Source organism: Ochotona curzoniae, unplaced genomic scaffold, assembly GCF_017591425.1.
Source record: "Ochotona curzoniae isolate NIBS_2020 unplaced genomic scaffold, NIBS_Ocur_1.0 patch415, whole genome shotgun sequence".
In the NCBI taxonomy this organism is placed as follows: Eukaryota; Metazoa; Chordata; class Mammalia; order Lagomorpha; family Ochotonidae; genus Ochotona; species Ochotona curzoniae.
The window spans coordinates 12,178-37,585 of record NW_024466990.1 but is presented as its reverse complement, the minus strand read 5'-3'; the positions used below and the strand labels follow the sequence as shown (position 1 = coordinate 37,585).

Here is a 25,408-nt window from a genome sequence, read left to right as displayed (position 1 = left end):
ATGTGAAATTACTGCCTAGGGACATCCAAGGATAAGGCCACCATATGCGTAGGTGAGGAAAGAATCCTAAGGGATCCTAACAACAGGGCCATTGTACTTGCAAGTAAGTGAGGGGTCTGAGACCTGGTGGTTTGGAGGAGAGACAACATCTGTATGGGTCAGATCGATGCATCAGCCCACATGGGAGTTAAACTGGGCTTGTTAGCACGGCACATGGCTGATCACCACATGCCAGCCCACATGAAAGCTAGGGCTGGGGACCTGTTTAGCACAGCTAGATCTCAGTACCTAACAGGGGACGGTTCATATTGGGCAGGGCTATGACAATCAGCACGCAAGAGAAAAAGGTCTTGTGGGAGATAAGTGAGCGCAACCCTGTGGAAATACAAGTCCCATTGGTTAGCTTAAGAGTTGGGGTGGTGATGGGCTGAGCTAGGTGTGACCATGGAACCTGCCAACACTCATGGGTACTGGGACCAAGAATAGGCTGGGCAGGTCCAGGCTGCAGCACCCACATGTGCATCCTAAAACAAGGTATGGGGCGGGCCTGGCTGCAACATTCACTAACCCACACAAAGGCCAAGATGGAGGGGCAGGCAATGCCAGGCAAAGGCCTAGCACCCACATGGTCGAGATCTGGTTCTGAGAGTAGGCCAAGGGGGGAAACTTGGGAAACTCCCCTAGTAGCTCCTGCTGGCAAGTATATGGTCCAGGTCTGGGTGTTGGGTAGGCTGAGAAAGGTAGCTCTAACCATTGGCAAGTATGTGGATTGGTTTTGGGAAGGGGGCAGATCAGGCATGGCTGAGCAAACCTCAGCTCACTGGCAAGTGCAGAAACCAGGATGGAGCATAGGTCAAGATGGGATAAGCTGTCACACCTACAGGTCTGCATGAGCCAAGGATGGGAAGAGATTGAGCAGGGCCAGGTTTCAGGTTCTTCACCACCAAGATTTGGGACTGGGGGAAAGCCAGGTCAGACCAGGCTGTAGCACCCAAAGGCAAAGGCCAACCAGGTGAGGAACTATGCCAAGCTGGATCAGAGCAATCACTGGCACATGCAAGATCTGTGGCTGGAAACAGCCCTGGTTGGGGAGCAAAAGGGACACCCTGGCTGGGTTGTGGGTCCCACTGGTGAGTTCAAGGGCTGGAGGAAGGGCTGCTATCTGGTCTGGACATGGCTACAGTCCCCTGGCATAGGTGTGGACTGGGTCTGAGGTGTGCCAGACTGGATTAGACTCCAGCACCCACTGGAGCTTGTGAGAACCAGGGTGGGTATAGGATGGGCTGAGCTAGATCTCTGCCCCTGCTGAGCCATGTGTGAGCTGTGTTTGGGTGTAGACCAGGCTTGGCTATGCTGTAGCAGAAAAAGCAAAATGATTGAAGGCTGATCAGGAAAGGTCACTGTTATTGCTAGGAGAGGAGGTGGACTAAGTGGGACTGGCCCATGGTCCGACTGATGGGTGGAGTTCTGGCAATGGGAGAGGTTCTGATGGAGGAGCTTGGGAAACTCCTTGGTCAGGACACAATCACTGAAGGTTAACATAAGAAATACGATAGGGAACAGCCCAGACCAGGCCAGGGAATGGTACCACTGGCATACAATTGCCACATGTTGGGGGCAAGCCAGGTTGGCCAGTTCATATCACCGGCTGGTGAATCAGAGCACCAGAATAGAGTGTGGGTCAGGTCGGGTTGGACAGCAACACAAGCCAGTTCACGAAGGCCAGGACTGGGGACCTGCTGGGCTGGGTTAGGCTGTAGCCCCTACCAGCATGAGCTAGAACTAGGGTGGGCTGGGCCCAGCAGGGCTACAGCACCCATTGGCAAAAGTCATGGTGAGACAGGCCATACCAGACTAGGCTGCAGCACCCAACCAGCACATATGAGACCTGGGAGGGAGGGGGCAAAGTTGGTAGGTGGAATGTGGAAAGCTGTCCTGCTGGACCACCACTCCCACTGAAGAGCATGATCGCTGGGATCAGGGGTAGACCAGGAAGGGAAGGGCTACAACACTGTTGGCCTCATGTGAGCCAGATCAGGGAAAAGCAAGGCTGGGATAACTGTTCCTATTGGTGTATACACAAGACAGAGTAGGTGTGGGTTGGTTGGGCTTTGCTACAACATCAGCTGGCAGAGGCTGGTAGAGAGGCAAATTCTGTCAAGTTAAACTGCAGAACCACCTGAGGAGTGCATGATCCAGGAGTGGGAGCGAGTCCATCAGAGAAACAGTGGGCATCTCCCTCTTGGGTTGCCATTCCGACTGGTGAACATGAGAACCAGGATTAGGGATGGGCATGGCTAGAGTGGCACCCACATGCACGTGTATGGACTGGATAATGAGGCTGGTTGGGTTGAATTGGACTTCAATGCCCACTGATACATATGGGTTATGGGACAGACTAGATCTGTCAGCTGTACATACTGGCAAGCACAGGAACCAGGGTAGGGGGTAGGCCTGGAGGAGGTTACTGTGGGTTGCTCTGACTAGGATGGAGCTCTCACTGGTTTGCATGAGGGCCAAATGTACGGTGGGCAGGATCAGGCTGGGCTGTAACACCCATTAGATCATATGGAAGATAGGGCTGGAAATAGAACTGATCCAGCAATTGCAACCACCATCATGTGCATAAGCTGACTGGGATGGTAGATGTACCAGACCCTGTATCAGTAAGCACACACAAGAATTAGGTCTGGGATCTCCTCAGATGACGTTTCTTTGGGGATCCCCAAAACTGAATCACTGGACTCAGAACCCCAAACATGGAAAGAATTTCAGGTTCCAAGGTCTGATTATGGAGTGTATATGTCAGTGCTGAGCCTCCTCAGTGGCTCAGATGGAGCAGTGGGCAGCATATCCAGGTACACAGGAGGATATGGCAGTACACTAGAATCCACAGAAGACACCTGGTACCACAATAGAGGATGGAGGACAGAACAAATTGATCAACAACCTCAGTCAAGTGTTGACAGGGAATACCTGGACAAAGACAGACTTCTAAGGGGACTATGACAGCCAGTGGATTCGTTGTGCTTGGAGAAAATTTCGTTGTGCTTGGAGTGGCAAGATCATCAGTAATTTATAACTACTGAACTATCAAAACCTCATGAGCAGGACCCTCAGTGCATGCCCCACATCGGGGACCCTGGGGTGGTTTTGGGTGGTTGCCCTCCACCCCAAGGTGGAGATGCATTTGGGAGGCTGGTTGTGGCTTCTCCCCTTATCTCCCTCCTTGATCCAGACACAGGAAGGGAAAAAAGAAAATGTGGAAATAATGGTATCCCCCACATTCCTGTAGCCATTGACCCTTATTACCCTAATTAACTATGTAATACCATGAAAATAAATACATAAATAAACCTAAAAAACAAAGAAAAATAAATTGACTTCCTATAAATTCTGAGAACTAAAACTTTACCTTAAGATTTTAATTATAAAATTCTAACAAGAAAACACAGGGAAAACATCACAGAACTGGATTAGACATAGGTTTACAAATAGGATATCCAAAGCACAGTAAACAGAAGCAAAAGAACCGGACTTTATCAAAGTAGAAACCACTAGGGCAGGTGTTTGACAGAGTAACGTCCCTAATTAGGATGCCCACATCCCCTAGAGCACCTCACTGGGTGACAGAGGCTCTGCTTCTGACAGAAATTCCTGCCAACACAGACCTTGGGAAGGTCACTCTTATGGGAAACCCGGACTAATTCTGCCTTCATACTACCCAACCCCAGCTGCTGTTGACATCTGAAGAATCAACCAGTGGATACAATTTCTATGTATATTCAAAAGACATTAAGCAACAGACAAAAATGTCAACCCATAGAATGGGAGAGAATGCTCATCAACTGCATATCTAATTAAGTGGCATATACAAAAAAATAGATATAACCACAAAGAGTCAACAACAACAAAAAACCCAACAGATTCAAAAAGTATCAAAGGAGCTGAAAGCATAGATAACATAGAAAATAACAAAACACAGAAATGACCATTAAGCACACAAATTCACAATTTGATAGGAAAACATAAAAACTGCAATAAAGCACCGCCTGACATCTACTGGCACAGACAATATTTTTAAAAAGCACAGGAATTTAGTGTTGTTGGAGACAGAGATCACCTCTGTGGCAACAGTTTGGGAACATAAACTGGTGCAAGACTCAACATCGTGGCCCAGCGAGTTTAAGCCACTGGCTTTGACAGTGGTGACCCACATTTGAGTTGCCGATTCAATTCCTACCTGTCATGCTTCCAGCTCAAGCTTTTAGAAATACCTGTGGGGAAGGGTGGGGGTGGACAGATAGGAAGCACACTGGTTCAATTGGCTAATCCTTCCTCAAGCACTAGGATCCCATTTCAGTGCCATTTCATGTCCCAACTGCTCCACTTTCTATCCAGCTCCCTGTGAGTAGCAGTGATGCATAGCCCAAAGCCTTGGGATCCTGCACTCACACGGGAGACCTGGAAGGAGCTACTGGTTCTAATCAGCTCAGCTTTGAATGCTTAGGGAATGAATCAGTACTTGGAAATTCTGTCTATCTCTCCTACTAACTGTAAATCCGACATTCCAATGAAAGAAAGGGAGGGAGGCAGAGAGACAGAGAATGGAGACACAGGGGAATGGAAATGAAAATAGATAGCCCAACTACATGGGCACCTGCCACTCATGCTTCAAGACCAGGATAGAGTCACAGGCTACTACCTTTGACCGTACTGTAGCATTCATTTGGGGGGAGAAGGGGCCGGGGAAGGGATCAACAAATGGAAAATATCTCCTGCATCCTGTTTCTGTCACTATGTCTTTCAAATAAATAAATCCCAAGGAGAGTGGGGGGAAAAAAAACGTAATGTGGAGAAACTGATTTAATATTGAACAAGACTCCTTTCACTGATTCAATCCCCCAAACGCCCCCAATGGCTGGAGTTGGCCCAGTCTGAAGAGAGTACCCAGAACTTCTTCAGGGTCTTACCATGGGTATAGGGATGCAAGGACTCAAGCCATCCTCTGCTGCTTTCCCAGATGTATTAAAAGAGCTGGATCAGAAGTAGAGCAGGCAGGACTCAAGCTGCTGGCCATATCGGATGCCAACATCATATGCAGAAACCTGAATGACTACTTTCTCTTTTCTCTTTTCATTTTCTTTTCTCTTGTCTGCCTCCCTCCTTCCCTCTCTCCCTCCCTTCCTCCCTTTCTTTCACCAATCCATTTATTTCTTTTAAAAAGGCCCTGCTTCCCTTCCAGCTCCCTGCTTGTGGCCTGGGAAAGCAGTCAAGCACAGCCCAAAGCTTTGGGACCCTGTAATCATGTGCGCGATCAGAAAAAGCTCCAGGCTCCTGATTTCGGATTGGTTCAGCTCCGGCTGTTGCGGCCATTTGGGAAATGAACCATCAGAAAGAAGATCTTCCTCTCTGTCTCTCCTCCTCTCTGCATATCTGCCTTTCCAATAAAAATAAATACATCTTGAAAAAATGATACAAGCTTAACAGCTCATTCAGAGGAAACAGCAAATGAATGACAAAACCTTAAGATATCAACTCTTCTTCTGGACGACACTGCCACCCTCCATCAGATCAGAGCCTTAGGAAAGCAATGCTAGATCCTTTCCATCTGATCTCATGCGTTTTCTCCCTCTAGTCCTGTCTTACCTCTACCACGTGCTCGCTTCCCACGATCTGAAGATTTGTCCCCTTGACTGCAATCAATTCCATTCTCTTCACCTCTAACTAGGGGGGGAAAAAAAAGAGAAAATCTATTCTTCTTTCAAAATCTCTCGCACATAATCCTACCAGACATATACAGGACACAATGAGAATAAAGCCTAAACAGAAGGTTAAATTTAACCCAAAAATTTAGTAATAATAGAAACAAAAAACAACTCAAAAACTGAATCACAGTACATTTTACTTACCTCAGATGTCAAAATTCCAGAAACAAAATTAGACTAATCTACTGATTTCCCTCTCATCAATATAAGCTTGTGCTTCCCTAAAATACACTCATTTCTGGAGTCTGCACAGATATGTAGCAAGCTAATCCTCTGCTTGCACTGCCAGGATCCCTTATTGGTACCAATGCAAGTCCCAGCTGCTCCACCTCCCATCCAACTAATTGCTAATGTGCCTGGGAAAGCAGCAGAAAATGGCACGAGGCCTTGGCTCCCTGTACTCACCTGGCTTCAGACTGGTACAGCTCTAGTTATTCTGGCCACTTGGGGAGTGCACAAACTGATGGTTTAATATTTGTTTTTATTGGATAGTCAGATATAGAGAGGAGGAGATACAGAGAGGAAGATCTTCTGCCAGTTAACTCACTCCCCAAGTGGCCACAATGGTTGGAGCTACGCCGATCCAAAGGTAGGAGCCAGGAGCTTCTTCCAGGTTTCCCACATGGTTGTAGGGTCCCAAGGTTTGGGCTGTTCTCGACTGCTTTCCCAGGCCACAAGCAGGGAGCTGGAAGGGAAGGGAAGCAGCTGGGACTTAAAAGGAGCCCATACGAGATCCCCTTGTCTGCAAAGCGAGGACTTTAGCCACCAGGCTATTGCACCTGGACCTCTTTCCATCTCTGATTTTGAAATACATAAATCTTTAAAAATAAAAATTAATAGAAAGCCTGGAATGGCTCAGAATGACAAAACAGAAATACTAGTTTGAGTTTCTAAAGCATGCTCTGAGTGCTCACTCGTCCTCATCTCCAAACAGGCACTAATGACGCCATCCTACAGAAACTACATACTACAGACACCCTGCATGGCTTGCTCTGCATGCCTCTTCAAGGGCACTAACTCTCAGCGAGACCTTCACAGACAAAGCACTTAATCTGTCAAAACTTTTCCCACAATACTCATTTCAAGGTTCATCCAATAATGGTTTTTAATAACTCCATTAAAATAGTAATATAGATATTTTGGGGCAGGCATTGTGGTGTAGTGAGTTAAGCCACTGCCTGAGACACCAGCACTTACAAGAGTGTGGGTTCAAGTTCCTACTTCTTCACTTTCAATCCAGCTTCCTAGCAACGCACCTTAAAAAACAGCAAACAATGGACCAGGTGCTTGGGCCCTTACTATACACATAACAGACTCCGATGGAATTTTAGGCTACTGCCTTTGGCCTGTTCTAGCTCTGACTGTTATAAAAATTTTGGAGAATTATCCAGCAGACAGTAAATCTTTCTCTAATTCTGTCCTTCAAATAAATCCATCATAAAAATAAATATTATGCAACACTTCTAACTATTACAGCCCATTTACTTTCACCTATTTTCTTCAGTGCTATATATAGAGTGTACAACATATATGACATAATGGAATGAGTGAGTTACCAAATTCACTAGGTGATTATGCTAAATATGTCCCATTCATTCATAACTTAGCTATTTTGCATTTGCATATGGTAGGGCTGTAAATGCTGCCAAACCTAAATCTAATAAAGTAATGAGAAAAGTTGCTCAATAGTTTTCCTGTTAATCTAACCCATATCTATATAACAAGTGTAGGTGTAAGAAAATGTTTGCTTTGGTTAAAAATCATCTGAAAGGCATCGAGGGTGACAGGGCTGGTACAGTGGTACATCAGCTTAATCCTCTGCCCTGTGGTGCCAACATCCCCTAGGGAAGCCAATTCATGATTGGTTCACGTCCCAGCTGACTGACTCGCCATCCAGCTCTTTACTTGTGGCCTGAGAAAGCAGTGGAGAACGGTCCAAAGCCTTGGCACCTGGTACCCACATGAGAGATCCAGAAGAGGATCCTGGCTCCCAACTTCAGATCAGCATATCTCTAGCAGAGGTGACAGCTGAGTGTCGAGGAACAAGGACATGATCTATCTTAACATTACTCTCCCAGTTGCATTAGCAGGGAGGTGGATTGTGAAGTGCAGTATATAAGCACCAAGTAGGCACCTGTATGGAATGCCAGCACTGCAGGAGGTTGTGTAACTGCTAAGTCTCAATGCCAGCCTAAAACCAATTTCACTTTAGTGGACATCATGGTATAGCATGTTGGGCTACTGCTTGTCATGCCCATATCCCACACCTGAGTGCCAGCATGAGTGCCAGCTACTCCACTGTTAATCTTGTTCCCTACAAATGACCAGAGGCAGTCATTGATGGTTCAAGTGCTTGCATATCTACTAACAGCAGAACCCAAAACCAAGATGCCATTCCCATCTCTTGGATTCTGCCTGGCACAGCCCTAGCAGTTGTGGCCACGTCTCTATCACTCTGTCTTTCAAGAGTACCATCTATAAAAAGTATTTCATTTACTATTAAGTGAAACCCTCAAACACCTATTTCAAATAACTAGTTCTAGCTTTAAGGATAAATCCTGCCATTAAGGATAAGCTTACCAGCAATGCTAGCAGTAGCCTTTCAGCATTTCACACTGCATGAAAACTCATAGCCTGTACTTACATTCTCTGGAACGATTGCCACCTCTTCCTTTCCTGTTGGTGTTGCCACGTCCTCGACTTGGTTCTCTCTCATTTCTTTTCTCTCTATTTTCTTTGTTTTCTAAATTTTCTTTCCCCAAGTTTTTCTTCTTGCCCCCTACAGTCTCCCAGGAAGTCTACCAAAAAGAAAAGGTTGTCATTCAGACTAGTCATTAAAAGTACATATAATTTGAGCATGCTTTTATCCAAATAGCCCAGCATGTGCAGTTAACTGGCTTACTATTTTAAATCTTCCTCGTGTACTTCTGCTACTTCGATGATCAAATGACAATGCTAACCGCCTGCTGACCTACCAACATACTGTTTTCCCAATAAACAGCAACTTTCCAAGACGTATACTACTCCACCTCAAATCAGCAATAGACTTTCAGACTACTAATACATAGGTTATTTCAAAAATTTCTGCTTTCAATTGTTAGTATTTCAAAGATTACAAAATTATTTAGAAGGGGGGACAGCATTGTGGCATAGAAGGTTAACTGCCAACTGCAAAATCAGCATCCTATATGGGTACCAGTTCAAGCTTTGAAGCTCCATTTCTGATCCAACTCCATTACATATCTAGAAAACCAACATAAAATGGCCCAAGTGCTTTGATCTCTGCTCCTCCATGGAAGACCCAAATGCACCACCTAGTTCCTGGCTTCAGCTTGGCCCAGCACCAAACCAAGATGGCGGAATAGGGTAAGAACACATTTAAACAGATGGAGAAACATCAGCCAGTGTGAAGCAGAGAGGGAACATTCCAGGAAACAGGAAACAGAATGATAGCAGAGGGGCACCTGCACACTGACAGACATGGGAAGGCAGCCGACACAACAGCGTGGTGCTGCAGTGAGGATACCCAAATGGCATTTGGCATTCAGTAAGCGGTAATCTCCACCAGCAACAAGGTGGGAAGCGACATTCACTGGGGGCTCAGGAAGTGAACCCAGAAAAAGAATTGCCCATCCTGGTCTGTTTAATTTACCAGGAGCAGAGACAGAGCAGCAAGTCCCAGACAGGCAGTGTAGGAACAGGGTACATTTCACAGCCCAGTCTGCCCCCAAGAGCTGAATCGAGTACCATTTTGTATAGGGAGTCAAAGGCTATGGAACAGTACTGAGAATGCACTGAGCTGAGAGTGAACTCATTTTTGGCTCAGTGAACTGCAACAACATGAAATCCTACAGGCTCCACCCAAAATAGGTCTGAGTAGCACTCACACCTTACGGCCAGCAGATCAAGAACTCTAGTAGTGGCACATCAGGCACCATTCTGTACAGTGTGGAAAAACTTTAAGACTGCAGGGATAACTGAGCTGCGAGCAACTTCGGCATCGCACAGGTCAAACACTGTCCATGTAGCCCTCAGACCTAACGGCCAGCAGGCTCCAGAAAAATCAGCACTGCCAACAATCTAGTTACACAGGACACCTGGTGTCTCCCTAATGGTAGGAACTACTCTAACAGGAAGTAAGAGAAAGGTTGTACAGACAACGGTGCAGCCTCAGCACGGGATCACAGGAGATGGAGACTAGGGAGCCAGGAGCTGGGGCTACAGAGACCATGGTGCAAGTCTAACATAAGAGCCCAAACCTTGAACTTGCTGGAGGGAGTGGCAAAAGTGACTGCACATGGGCCCGGCGCCATGGCGCAGTGGTTAAAGTCCTCACCTTTAATGCCCCAGGATCCCATTTGGGGCGCTGGTTCTAATCCCAGCAGCCCTGCTTCCCATCCAGCTCCCTGCTTGTGGCCTGGGAAAGCAGTCGAGGACAGCCCAAAGCCTTGGGACCTTGCACCTGTGTGAGATATCCGGAAGAAGTTCCTGGATCCTGGCTTCGGATTGGCATAGCATCGGCCGTTGCACTCACTTGGGGAGTGAATATCAGACGGAATATCTTCCTCTCTGTCTCTCCTTCTCTCTGTATATCTGACTTTCCAATAAATGAATAAATCTAAAAAAAAAAAAAATTTGAACTGTAGACCTGTGGGTGACACACCTTAGAATCTTGCCCCAAGGAGAAGAATCTGATAACCAGAAGTACAATTATCAATAAAGGCACAATAAATATTACCAAATTTTCCCCTGCAAAGCAGCAAAACCCTTTGCCAACATCAGAGTTAACTGAGGAAGACATTGAAAAAATGGGGGACACAGAATTCAAAACACTTGTTATAAAGCTTCTTAACAATCACAAGAAGCATGTAACACAGGAGTTCAAGAAATTTAAGGAACATGTCACACAGGAAATGAATCAAATGAAAACTGATATATCAGAAATTAAGAATACAATGGAGCAAATTAAAAATTCAGTGGAGAATCTCCAAAATAGAATGAATAAAGAAGAATCTCAAAATTGGAAAATATTTCCTGTCACCAGGAGGAAACAAACAAAAAGCTGGAAGTATAGCAGTAAACAGTATTCAAGAACTGAAAGACACTATTAAAAGGCCAAATATAAGATTATGCAAGTCCCAGAAGAAGCAGAAAGAGAAGCTGGGATTAAAGGTGCATTCAATGAAGTAATAAGGGAAAATTTCCCTAATCTAGAGAAAGACCTGGGAAACAACATCCAGGAGGGGCACAGAACTCTCAACAGTGTTAACCAAAAGTGATCTTCATCACAACACATGATAATCAAGTTCTCATCAACAGAACATAAGGAAAAGATCCAGGCCAGAATAAAATGGAGTGACATATTCCAAATTCTAAAAGAAAAAAATTGTAGACCCAGGATAACATATAGAGCAAAGCTTTCCTTTGTTTGAAAATGAAATAAAATCCTTACTAGGTAAAGTTAAAAGAACATGCCTATTCCAAACCTGCTCTACAAAGGATACTTAAAGATGTTCTCTTGACAGAGGAACAGCACCCACTAAAACCAAAGGGAAATACGAAGAACATCTCAGGAAAATAACAGAAGACTAAATCAAGTAACAACCTACTGCTAAAATGACAGGACCAAATTACCACCCATTCATATGAGCCTTGAATGTAAATGAATCTTAAATGCAAACAGGTTAAACTCATCATTCAAACATCATAAATTAGTAGACTGGATTTAAAACTCAAAACCCATCTGTCTACAAGAGACATATCTCACCAACAAAAATCAGCAGAAACTATATCTCATGGATTTTTTTAAGTTCTTCTCTTCAAAACTCTCATTAAATTCTTCACTGACTCATAGATCATACACTAGCATCATTTTCTTCAACAAAGTTATTGATTTTCTTTTTCATTTCTTCAGTGACATATCAGTCATTCAGTACAATTTATCTAACTTCATGGCATTGTAAATTTCTATTTTTCTCCTGTTGTTGATTTTGTATTGTAGCTTTTCATTTAAGGCGATATGCAGTAACTGTGTAACGGAGACTATAGTATACAGATATGAGAGTACAATGCACCATGCATTTCTACTTCTATATCAAAGATGGACTCCCAATGAAACAGTTTACTATATCTTGACAACAGGATGCTGGACTCTGCCAGGCACCCAAGGATTTGAGCCAGCCTGTTCTGCCTTCCCAGTGCATAAGTAGGGAGCTAGATTGGAAGTGGAGCGCCCAAGACATGAACTAGCACCCATACAGGATGCCAGCAAAGCAAGCAAAGACTTGGCTTATCACCCCACAGTGCTGCCTCTGTGTCATGCTTTTCTAATTAAATGAAGCTCAACAATTTCAGAGAAAGAATGCTATAGTGACAAATTTGTTTTTTAATCTGAATAAACTAGACAACTGTATGAAATAGACTGCAATCCTTTTGTGAGAAAAACAAGTAAATTTCCGAAAATCCTGAAAAAAATTATAAACAGTACACTGGTTTGCCTCTGTGTACATGTGCACATCCACAGTGCACTAGCTGTGTGAAGACATAAAACACTTCCGCATTTATACTACTCATCCACTACAAAATGGGCAGCTTTCTGTGCAAAGCACCAGGGAAAGGCACATCTTGCCCCACATCATTAGGCAAAGTATAGCCCTCTGCCAAGCACATATTGGCTGAAGAATTTAAAGAGACCAACAAGAATTTATGGGGGAAGTAGAAGAATGGTAGAAAAGGCAATTCCTGTTAACGCCACAGTAAATGGTAAAGCTGCTACTGCACACTCGTACAACTGCAGAAGCATACAGATCAGGAGCTCAATGTGAGCCAAGTAACTACGGATGATTTCCACAAAAAACACCTGTGGCAGCATTTGCCATCCCAATTTTAGCACTTGTACAGATGCAGGTGAAGAAATCGGCATATTTTAGTAATCAGGAAAGCAGCATTCAGACAACTCATTCACTCTCAGTTTCACATAGACCCAACAACAGAGACAACATACAAAAATAAACAAGTACAGTAATGCAAGGGACTGACCACAAAAACAATTTTCACATGAGAACAAAAATGAAGATGAAACTAAATGCTCAGCACTTACGAACGTGTGTTCCCTATTTTGCTCGATGATAATTATCATTATGTGAGGGAAAAAAAATAAATTCACCCTTAAGAATATGGACAAGTCCACCTAATACCTTCCCAAAGCAGAAACTTTGCCCCTACAAGACCCTGTTCACAGAACAGAGGCAGCCAACAGGACCAGACTTGTTTTTCTACAAGCCTTATGAAGCACTTGCTCCTAGCAACCTTACAGTGTTTACAACCTGCCACCCCACTTCAACTAACAGTACCTCAGCTACACAAACTCTTTCCAGCTGGTTAGTCACAGTTGCTTCAGTCAGCAGCCAGGTAAGAAACAGGGCTATCAGAAGGAAAAATTGCTATGTGCCACACAATGTTTCTGAACAAATCAGGATTTCACAAAGATGTTGTCTCCATTCCCTCCACACCACCAAGCCTGCAGACCTCTAAACAATGACTCTTCCGCCCCTGTATCCAGGCTCTTATAGGCCACTTTCTTAAGAGGCGAAGAAAGGAAATTCAATGTGGCCACACTGAAAAAACAACTATGTTCAACAGGTAACCAAAAAAAAAAAACTACTTTTATGCAATATTCTAGCTTTCTTTTCTAATATTAAGCCTATAACCATCTGCCTGGGGAAGCTTTAGCTCTGTCACTTCTAAAAAGGAAGACTGTTAGCTTACCCATACACTCACCAAATGTTAAATAATGAAACCTATTTTCTTATCACATGTTATGAGAATGTATACGTAAGAATATCCACATGTAAAGAGACCAACCAGCAGATCCTGATCGAAATGCAATGAGAAGTTAGGGCTGACAACTGATATGAAGAAACATTAGTTAAGCCAAGAGAAGTTTTCATTAGATAGAAATATCCTATATCCAAACAGTTGTGGAAACTGAGGATGGAGTAGATGATCAAGTTCAAGTCTTTGGATTCCACAACATCATGAATAAACTATACACAACAACAACAGTCAGTTCAGGTTAATGTTATTTCTGGAACTTAAAAAAAATACGGAATGACTGTAATAGCCCCGCAAATACTACCCAAATCAAGATGAAGTTCAAAATGTATCCCTTTCAACTATGTAAACATAAAATAAAAAAATAAAATTAAAAATTAAAAATAAAAAATTCCATTAAAATTTTACAAATGCAATACAGGCAACTGGCAATGCAGCACAGTGGATTAAGCCAACATCTGCAAAGCCAGCATCCCATATTGTTGCCAATTTTGAGTCCAACTGCTCTACTTTTGACCCAGCTCGCCTAACGTTCCTGGGAAATAAATGGAAAATGGCCCAGTGCTTCCTTCAATTCCTGCACCCATGTGTAAGACTTGAACCAAACTACTGGCTCAGTCCTGGTTGAGTACAGCCATTTGGCAACTGAACCAACAGATGAAAGATCTCCATGATTTGAAAAAAAGTAAATAAATCAGTTTTTTAAATGCAACACAGAAACGAAGACAAATAGCAATGCAAACCAATTAGTAACATTTACCGTGTCTGAATTCCCTTCCAGCAATATATTGATAGCTTTGTTCACATCTCCATTACAGTCATGTAGGGCCACAATGCATTCATCTTGATTTTTTCCCGTCACTTCCATAAGCTTTTAAAAGTATTAGAAAATGGTTAGGGAGGCATCCCAAACTGGATGATTATCAAGATTCTTCTTGATATTCTTCAAATACAGAAATTATGCAACCCAGGCACATAAAGATGGCCATGTCCAAACTGAATCTACAGCATATGTTCTATTATTGTGTCTGCCCCATATCCTTTCAGTAAGTCTGTCAGACTTAAACTACATATCAACTCTCCCACAAGTTAAACTATGTACGTTTCAGTTTATTAAACAGTACCACATACATAAGTATACACTGAGGCCTGCACAATGGCACAGCAAATTAACCCTCTACCGGCAGAGTTAGCATCCTATATAGGTACCAGCTGGAGTGCCAGCTACTCCCATCCAGCTCCCTGGTGATGGCCTGGGAAAGCTGTGGAAGATGGTCAAAGTGCGTGGTCTCACAGCAGGAAACTCAGTTACTGGAACATGACTACTAAGCACTGGAATATGTGACTGTGAGGTAAGGATACAGTCTGATTTCTAGACTCTTGAAGACAAAATAAGCAACAAAGGATTTAAACCAGGATTAAGTTTTCAAGAAGACGTTTCATTAAAGTTGTAAATGAAGACATTACCTAAATTTGCTTGTAATTTTCCCAATAGAAACTTGGAATCACACATAAAATAGAAAGACAAACAGAGGTTGATACAATGGCTCAATTGGCTAATAATTTGCCTGAAAGTGCCGGTATCCCATATGGACACCAGTACCTGTCCAGGCTACTCCACTTCCCATCCATCTGTCTTGTTGCTTCGCCTCTCTGTAAATATGCCTTTCCAATTAACAGAAAAAAAAAAAAAATCTTTTTTTTTAAATTTAAGTTTTTCTAAATATTAAAAAATATTTAAGATTGTGCTAATTATTAAACATTTTTATATATGTAGGTATTTCATAATGCATAACCAATGGTCCACATAAACATTAGCATTTAAAAAACACTCCATCGGGCCCGGCACGGTGGCGCAAGTGGTTAAAGGTCCTCGCCTTGCACGCCCGGGATCCCATGTGGACGCCGGTTCTAATCCCGGCAGCCCCACTTCCCTTCCAGCTCCCTGCCTGTGGCCCGGGAAAGCAGTCGAGGACGGCCCAAAGCTTTGGGAACCTGCACCCGCGTGGGAGACCCGGAAGAGGCTCCTGGCTTCGGGTCGGCATAGTATCGGCCCGTTGCGCTCACTTGGGGAATGAATCATCGGACGGAAGATCTTCCTCTCTGTCTCTCCTCTCTGTATATCTGCCTTTCCAATGAAAAAATAATAAAAATAAATCTTTAAAAAAAAAATAAAAAACACTCCATCAGCAGGATGTATATATTCAATTCCTTCATCTGGATACAGACAAATACTTTAGCTACAAGTCAAAATTCAACACATGGACATGAGGTGCCACTAAAAAAGACTCACAGTTTAATAATGAAATCTTCAGTAAAATTATTTTTTGAAGCACAGTAACATCACATTACTAAAATCATACTCTTCTGTCAAATACATACCTGTTTAACTTTAGCTTCAAAATCTGAATCATTCTTATCAAAGATCACTTGAGCAAGACGCATCTGTTCAGCTGTTGCCTGGAAAGCAGACAGCCATTAAGCAGTTAAGCACAAAAACACGAATTATATGCCAAAATCTGGGTCAAATAAGCTCTCAAGCACTACAGCACCTCAATAACAGAATTATCAACTTTAAAAGGGAGTGTTGTGTACTGGACTAACACGCTATCTGTGACACCAGCACTCAACAAGTGTCACTAACATCTAATCCAGATTCCTACTGCTGACCTGCGAGAAGCACAAGACAGCCCACATGTGAGACCTGAAGCTCTTAGCTCTGCAGAGCGCCCAGCCGTGGCTACTGTGAACAGCTGGGTAGTGAAACAGCCCATGGAAGATCTCGGACTCTCTCACCGTTTCTAGTAAGTAACTCTTCCAAGCAAATCATTCCTTTTAAAAATAGGGGAGGGGGCCTGGCGCAGTAGCCTAGCGGCTAAAGTCCTTGCCTTGAATGCCCAGGATCCCATCTGGGTGCCGGTTCGAATCCCGGCAGCTTCACTTCCCATCCAGCTCCCTACTTGTGGCCTGGGAAAGCAGCCAAGGACGGCCCAAAGCCTTGGGACCCTGCACCCGCGTGGGAGACCCAGAAGAAGTTCCTGGATCCTGGCTTCGGATTGGCATAGCATCGGCCGTCGCGCCCACTTGGGGAGTGAATCATCGGACGGAAGATCTTCCTCTCTGTCTCTCCTCTCTGTATACTTGACTTTCCAATAAATAAATAAATCTTTAAAAATAAATAAAATAAAATAAATAAAAATAGGGGAGGGGAGCCCTCTATTGTAGGGTGTCCGTTTCCATGGTAAGCATCACATCAAGTAATACAAAGGAGAAATGAACTAAAGCCTCCCTCATCTTCACAGGTTATGTCACTCCTTTAAATTTTCTTCTTCTTGGGGAGGCAGATGAACCAACACAAGAGAAAAGCAAGAGAGCCAGACAACAGAAGCCAGGGGCTCAGGATTATAACCCAACTCCAGGATCAAAGCAAAACGGCTACTGAAAAGACATCTCAGTTCTGAAGAAAAAGCTTGTATTTTGCTAAATAGCAAAACAGTTTATAATCAATCCTTATTAAACTTTTTTTTAACTTTCCATAGGGGATATAACAGCCAGCTCATCTAGGCTGGAACATGACAAGTGCCTCCTCAGAGAACACAAAGTAGAACATGGTGGACTACCCTCCTGGCCCAGCTTTGCAGCAACTGTCTGGGCCTGTAGATTCACGAAGGTGGACTTGGTCAGCCAATAATTCTTGGCAAGATTTTCTCAACCCTGGTGCAACAAAGCTGGTAATAGAACTAACAAAAACAGTTAGTAACACCCTCAGAATACTCATCCCCACATTGGGGTTTCTGAGGTCAGCAGTTCACCATCCACTAGCCCTGGCTGCAAAAAGCAGCCTCCCTCCTTGCAAACAGAGGAGAAAAAAAAAATGAAGCATTTGTCCCACCAAGCTTCCTCAACACCTCAACTATACTCCCCCTAATCAAAGGTGCACAAGGGTCTGTATTCCTCAACTACGGAAACAATATTAAAAATTACAACAAGGAAAAAAAATTTTACTAGGACTGGCTTGTGGTGCATCAAGTAAAAGCTACTGCCTGGGTCCCAGCACCGTGGCATAGCGGCTAAAGTCCTTGCCCTGAATGCCCTGGGATCCCATATGGGCACCAGTTCTAATCCCGGCAGCTCCACTTTCTATCCAGCTCCCTGCTTGTGGCCTGGGAAAGCAGTTGAGGACGGCCCAAAGCTTTGGGACCTTGCACCCAAGCGGGAGACCTGGAGGAAGTTCCTGGCTCCTGGCTTTGGATCGGCGCAGCATCAGCTGTTGCCCTCACTTGGGAAATGAATCAACAGACATAAGATCTTCCTCTCTGCCTCTCCTTCCTTTGTTCACTTTAAGGTTACTCATTTAGAAACTACTCTTCTGGGGGCAGGTACTGCGGTGCTACCACAGTAAGATGCTGCCTGCTAGTACCCCGGAGCAGAACACCAGCTGAGTCCCAGTTGTTCTGCTTCCCATCCAAATCCCTGTTAATGCACCTGGGAAAGCACATTGGTGTCTCTCAGGCATCATCAAAGGACTGCCCCCCATCCCCAGGTGTTGATGTAGTTTGATAGGAAGGAACAGCTCCCTCTCTTAGTCATGCAAACACAGGAGAAAATAAGTAAAAATAAAGATTTGTTGGGCCCAGCACAGTAGTCAAGCAGCTAAAGTCCTCGCCTTGCACACACTGGGATCCCATATGAGCACTGGTTCTAATACTGGAGGCCCAGCTCCCCATCTAGCTCTCTGCCTGTGGCTGAAAAGGCAGTAGAGGACGGCCCAAAGTCTTGGGACCCTGCCCCCACGTAGGAGACCCAGAAGAAGCTCCTGGCTTCAGATCAGATCAGCTCTGGCCATTGCAGACACTTTGGGAGTGAATCATCGGATGGAAGATCTTCCTCTCTATCTGTCCTCCTCTCTGTATAACTCACTTTCCAATAAAAATAAATAATAAATCTTTTTTAAAAAGTTCTGCTCTGCTTCTGCCACACCCAACCCTCCCTACCCTAAACAGAGGCCCACATAGGTGAGCATCCCTCAAGTATGCAAACAATATTAATTAAATTAAGAAAACAAAAAAATACAAATTAGAACATGAGGATATGGAATACTTCCCACAGTTCAACAAGCAACTTTTTCTAGTAAGTAGATAAAACTGTGCCCAGGGAAAAACCACAGGTGAGACCACACTGGGAGGAAATCCAGCACTCCAGCCACCCAAAGACTTCCTTAGAAAATCAGCCCAAATTGTGCTAGCAGGTGGGAAGGGAAAAGGCAGGATGGGATAGCCTAAGTTCCCAGTAGTTCATGTGCCCTTTTTTCAAAAGATCTTGCTTGTTTTTACAGATATGATTAAAATAAGCAATTAAATTTTTAAAAGTTATTATTAGATAATCCCAACTACAAGTACTTGTAAATTGCATCACTTCTTTAATAAAAGAGCATTCGAGAAACTTTTTTTCTTAAATTCCGATCAATAAAAAAAATAATGTCCCAGCACTGTATATGAACAGTTCTTAATCAGGTTTGTGTGTGTGTTTTGGTTTGTTTCTTTTTAAGGCAGAGTTACAAGGAGAGAAGAAGAGGAACAAAGAAACAGACACACTCTTCCACCTGTTAGCTCACTCCCCAAGTGGCAGCAAGGGCCAGAGCTGGGTTGGTTTGAAGCCAGGATTTCTGGGTCTCCCATGTGGGTGTACAAGCCAAACACTTGTGCTAGCCTCCACTGCCTCCACGATCAAAAACAGAAACGGAACAGATGGCCAGCAGCCGTGGCCTAGCAGCTAAAGTCCTCGCCTTGACTGCACAGGGATCCCATATGGGCGCTGGTTCTAATCCAGGCAGCTCCACTTCCCAGCCAGCTCCCTGCTTGTGGCCTGGGAAAACAGTCAAGGACACCACAATGCTTTGGGATCCTGTACCCATGTGAGAGACCGGGAGGAGGTTCCTGGTTCCTGGTTCCAGAATGGCACAGAACCAGCCGTTGCATTGGGCGGAAGATCTTCCTGTCTCTCCTCTTCTCTGTATATCTGACTTTGTAATAGAAATAAATCTTTAAAACAAAAAAAAGAAAAAAGAAAAAAGAAATGGAACAGTCAGGACTCAAATCAGTTGCATATTTGATGTCAGCACTGCAAGTGTAGGCTTAGTGAGCTACACCATGGTGCTAGCCCCTAGTAAGTTTTTTTAAATAAATGCCAAGCTGGGTAACAGTATTTAAGAACAAACACTAGAAAGCAAAAGTATCTGTTATGATGAACAAGTCACAAAGCCAATCTTACTTAAGAATCAAATAGGGGCCAGTATTTGTGCTGTGGCTCTCTGCTACTATGCCCAGGGAGACAATGGATAAAGGCTCAGATAACAGCCCCTTCCACACTCACAGGAGACCCAGATGGAGTTCCAAGCCCCTGGCTTCAGTCTGCCCAGTTCTACCCTATGACATTATTTGGGGAGTGAACCAGCAGGTGAACACATTCTTCCCTTTGACCTGACTCATTTCTTTTTGATGGAATGATCAAGCAAAATCTACACATTGTCTCACTAAAACATCAACAGGGTGTGTCAGTATGAAAAGATTATACAAAGTATTTGCAATTATCAAAGGATAATCAAGCCAACTTAAAATTACCAGCCAAGGTTTATTTACTTTGTTGCATAGTGTCTCCCAAAAGAAGCTTGTTTATGAATTCAGCAAATAACATTATATAACTATGTGCCAGCTTTTATGCTCAGCACTTCTTGAACTGTCTCACCTCATTAAAAATAATATCTTAAATAAACTGCAGAGTAGGGTGCATCTAACATTAAAAGCATTACGCAAACAGATCTTGAAAATTAAGATCCATCCCAAGGCTGAAAGAAACACTCTCCTCAATGCTTTCAAGAAAAGGCCAGTGGCATGGCCTAGCAGCTAATGTCCTCACCTTGAACATGCTGGGATCCCATATGGGCGCCGGTTCTAATCCTAGCAGCTCCACTTCCCATCCAGCTCCCTGCTTGTGGCCTGGGAAAGCAGCCGAGGACAGCCCAAAGCTTTGGGATCCTGTACCCATGTGGGATGCCTGTAAGAGATTCCTGGATCCTGGCTTTGGATCGGCATAGCATTGGCCATTGCGGTCACTTGGGGAGTGAATCATTGGACGGTAGATCTTCCTCTCTGTCTCTCCTCCTCTCTATATATCTGGCTTTGTAATAAAAATAAATAAATCTTTAAAAAAAAAAGAAAAAATCTTGAAACATCTTAGACTTTACAAATAGTTCACTACATTAGAGTGGTACTTAATACATACTTTGATTTTCATAATGGATTCTAGAAGCACAGCAAAATTAACAATGACGGAGATGGTCTAAATGTTAGGTAGTAGCTACAGCCAACACCAGGATCAGTTTTCACAGTATATTCAATTGTCCTTTGCATCGACAATATTACATCCTTTATTTGCAGTCTCTATTTTAAACGAGGTCCAAAATCCTGAGGTTTCCTACAAAACTTTAAATGCCTTAAATCTATACAAGTCCAGAAGAATTTCACCAACACCCACCTGCACCACTTGTTTCTGCGGCTGTGTTGCCTGTGTTGTTGAAATCTGGGGTTTTTCCCGAGCACTGCGGCAACGGTCACTGCTCACTGAAGTCATCATATACAGTATATACAAAATAACGTATGTACAAAACAGAAAACCTGCAAGAAAACAGGCACAGTAAGCAAAACTTCCAGATCACAGGAAAACGCAAGCATTTCATTCAGGGGAAAGGTGAACACATAAGGTATAAAAGATCTGAAACAGAAACTCTTGAGAAAACAGCCATTTAAAGATTTAATTCACAAGCTGCTTTCAAACTAATTTTATTAATACAATCCAAATGTTTATGGTTTACGATCTCAATAATTATAAAAAGCATCAAGTACCACCAAATTTAACTACAAATCATTTCATCACTAAATTATTGTATAAACTTTTATCTGCCTCTTCCCACTTGCAACCGGCACTTCAATTTTAAGAAAACAAAGTATATAGCCAAGATTCTGTCCAGCTAATAACTAATTCTTTCATAACCTAATTCTAACTGCAATACCCATAATCAAATAAGCCTAAAAACAAAAACCATGAGAAACAATAAATCTTCCAATGCATCAAAAACAATTCTGAGAAAGCTAGTGCTGTGACTCAATAAGCTAATCATCCACCTTCAAGTGCCAGCATCCCAGATGGTTCACACTTCAAATGCTACAGTTCCCATCCAGCTGCCTGCTTGTGGCCTGGGAAAGCAATTGAGGACCACCCAAAGACTTGGGATTCTGCACCCATGTGGAAGACCCGGATGAAGCTCCGAATTCATGGCTTCAGATCAGCTCAGCTCCGGCCATTGTGGTCTTCCTCTCTGTCTCTCTTCCTCTCCGTATATCTGACTTTGCAATAAAAATAAATAAATCTTAAAAAAAAAAAAAAGCAAATCATAAACTGATACCAGTTCACACACCTTGGGATGGCTTTCACAATTTTTTTCATACAAAGTTTTGCTGGAAAGAATGTGGCAACTTGCCATCCTGAGCACCACTGAGAGAATGTAAAATGGTGCAACTGCTCTAGAAAACACAATAATGGTTCCTCAAAAGTCCAAGAGAAGGGCAGGCATGCAGCTCAACACTCAAAGCAACTCAGGGTGCCTGCCTTTCAGAGTGTCTGGGTTCAAGATCTCACTCTGCGTCAACTTCCAGGTTTCTAATAATGCACATCGTGGGGGAAGTAAATGATGGGCTAAATGCTTGAGTCACTGCCACCCATCTGGGAGACCCAGAGTTCTGGGATCCTGACTTTCATTAAACCCAGACTTACATGTTGCAGGCATTTGGGGAATGAACTAAGGAAGAGATAGACATCTCTGTCTCACTGTCTTTCAGTTATATTAAATATATATTTTAAAAATCCAACCAACACGGGGCCAGCGTCATGGTGTAGCAAGCTAAGCCTCTACCAGCGAGGATAGCACCCTCTATGGTCACTGACTCAAGTCCTGGCTGCTCCACTTCTGATCCAGTTTCCTAATACTAGCCTGGGAAAGCAGTGTAGGCTGGCCTTGCATCGATGTGAAAGATCTTCAGGAAGCTCCTGGTTCCTGGCTTCAGATGAGCCCAATTCCAGCTGTTGCCACCATTTGGGGAGTAAATCAGGAGAGAAGATTTCTGTCTTTCCCTACCACCTCAGATTCTCTCAAGTAAAACAAAATGAATCTTAGAAACTTTCCTCTGTATTTTTCTATTAACTCAACTTCTCAAATAACAGTAAGAAAGAAAATATTTTGGGGAAAGTGAGTCTTTTAGCCTGGGGATTAAAATAACTCATGTCCCACAGTAGTTTATCCAAAAGCAATTCCAGGACCCACCTTTGGTGGTCCAAGTAGCTAGGCTCTTGCCACTCAAGTCACAGAGCTGGGGACCAAGTCCCTGCTCCTTGTTTTTGGCCCCTGCACGGCGGTGTCAGCCACTGTTGGTATATGGGGAATGAGCCAGCAGATGGCAGCTCTCAGTTTGCTTTTCTGTCTCTCAAACAAGTACATAGTTCAGGGGAAATTGGAATTCTTTTAATTCCACTTTTTCAGGAACTTTTTAAAGTCCCATAAAAATCCTGATTTGTCAATTCCACCCCCTAGTATATATCATGCCAGGCATATATATCTAACTGTAGACTTTCAAATAAGTAACAATTTTTTTAAATTCAGACTTTGTTCTCTGTCAATCACGGTTCTACATATTGACATTGAAATGTCAGGACAGATGACTTCCTATTCATGAAAAATATCTTGCTTAGATGTGAAGCAAAAACTTCCACAGGGAAAATAGATTTTATACAACATGGGGAAAAAAGGTAATGAAAACCCTCTGGGAAAACACAGCTCAGAAAAAAGTCAACTGGATGTATGATTCAACAAACTTTTTGGTGTTATTTTTATATAAAACTTCTGAAGACAGAGAATTGCTTACTCTAGATAAGAATATTAGTTACCTAAATAAACACCAGTCTTAGTGATTATTACCAACACTGAAACACACAAATGACAAAGGTATGGAAAGTAGACCATTAAAAAAAAAAAACCCGACACCTTCAACTATATTGTCATTTGGAAAAAAAATTCTTTGTCCTCCTTTCTGGAAACAGTACTATTTGCAGTAAAGAGGCACACTTCGCACCATCCAGTCGTCACACCATAGCAATTCGGTTCACACTTGTGCTTCATCCCTTCTATCACCCTCTTGAGTTCTACTATCCTGGAAGAGTCCAAGGGAGTTCTCAGAATAGAAACAGACAAGAGCAAGAGATTCTAAAAATAATCTAGTAGGAACTCAAACACACATAGCTCGGGTTCTTAAACTGCAGGAGATACCAGGTTACCTCAAGTTTAAAACTATTTTACCACACCTCATTCAAAGTATACTTAAAAAATTAAGACTGTTTAACATGGGTCTAAAAAAAAACCTGCATAGTACTATGATTCAATGTCTATTAAAAAAAAATTAGAAGTAGACATTTGGTCTAACAGCTGAAACCTACATACCACAGGAGACCATGGGGGTTTGGGATTGGGGGCGTTCAATGCAGAACAGCCAGTTAAGCCACTGCCCTGGATGCTAGCATCCCCGACGGGCACTTGTTTGTGTTCTGTTCTACTTCCAATTCAGATTTCTGCTAACGCTCTGGGAAAGCAGCAGAAAACGTACTTGCACCCTGCCACCCTGAGGGAAACCCAGAAGACCCTAGCTTCAGCCTGGCCCAGCCCTGGCTGTTTTGCACATCTGGAGAATGAATCCACTGATAGATTCTATCTCTTCCTATCTCTCTGTAACCATTTTTATTTTATTTTATTTTATTTTATTTTATTTTATTTTTTTGTTCTGTAACCATTTTGAAATAAATAAATCTTAGATAGTTTTTAAAGGGGAAAAAAAAAAAAGGAATGCATGGGTTTGATAAGCAGAATTTTGTGCTAAGTAGATCTATGGAGGAGGTGATGGGAGCTCCAAACATAGCAGTAACTTGGATTGAGGCCCCAGAGGGTCCCCACATTAGTACCAGCTGTCACCAACACTATAACCACACGTACCACCACCAGCATGTGAAGAATGAGCCAGCAGATGTGAGTTCTATTCGTCACTCTTTCTACAAAAGCAGGAGTGGATGCTTAGCCTGTCAGTAAGATGCAGTCTGGAATGTCCTGTCCCTCCCCCCAACAGTACCTGGGATAAATGGTCAGCTCTGGCTCCTGCTTCCAGCTTCCTGCTCCTGGGAGAACTCAAGGAGCAGTAGTGATACAGTGATGACTCAAGCGAGTTTAGGATTCTGCTGCTGAGCCCTAGACCCTAGGCTAATAGCCAAGTCAGGGTGGCATTTTGCACATTTGAGGAATGAACCAGCAAACAGAGAATCTGCCTCTTGTCCGTCTTTCAAGTATGTTTTAAAGGGGAGTAAGGTGCAGAATCAGTGGCGTAACAGTCAAGACACCTGCTATATCCACATCCCCTATCACAGTCGCTGGGTTAGAATCCCTTCTGTGCTCCCAATTCCAGGTCTCTAAATGCACATCCTGGGAGCAGCAGGCCAGGTGGCTCAAACGGTTGGGTAGCAGCCACCATGTTGGATACCTGGACTGGGTTCATAGCTCTGCCTTCACACTCAATCAGTCCCAGCTGTTGTGAGCATTTAGAGACTGACTAGTGGGTTTGAGATCTCGGTCTGCATATAAAAAAAAAATACAAAAAACATTTAGGAAAGTAGTATATAAATCTCCTTAAAATCAAAGCACAAAACGGTCTAAATAT

At 43.3% G+C, this 25,408-nt stretch overlaps 1 protein-coding gene across 1 annotated transcript in view; it reads right to left on the bottom strand.

Moving 5' to 3' along the window:
* Window positions 1-24,091, bottom strand: part of LOC121167652 (ubiquitin-associated protein 2-like) — a 62,380-nt gene extending 38,289 nt beyond the window's left edge. The window contains exons 1-6 of the mRNA XM_040997199.1: window positions 23,695-24,091; window positions 21,135-21,274; window positions 15,984-16,061; window positions 14,362-14,472; window positions 8,413-8,566; window positions 5,650-5,727 (exon numbers count right to left, since the gene is read on the bottom strand). Coding sequence (XP_040853133.1) covers window positions 5,650-5,727; window positions 8,413-8,566; window positions 14,362-14,472; window positions 15,984-16,061; window positions 21,135-21,233 — 520 coding nt within the window. The 5' untranslated portion in view covers window positions 21,234-21,274; window positions 23,695-24,091. The remainder of the gene's footprint in view (window positions 1-5,649; window positions 5,728-8,412; window positions 8,567-14,361; window positions 14,473-15,983; window positions 16,062-21,134; window positions 21,275-23,694) is intronic.
* Window positions 24,092-25,408: the final 1,317 nt, after the last annotated feature.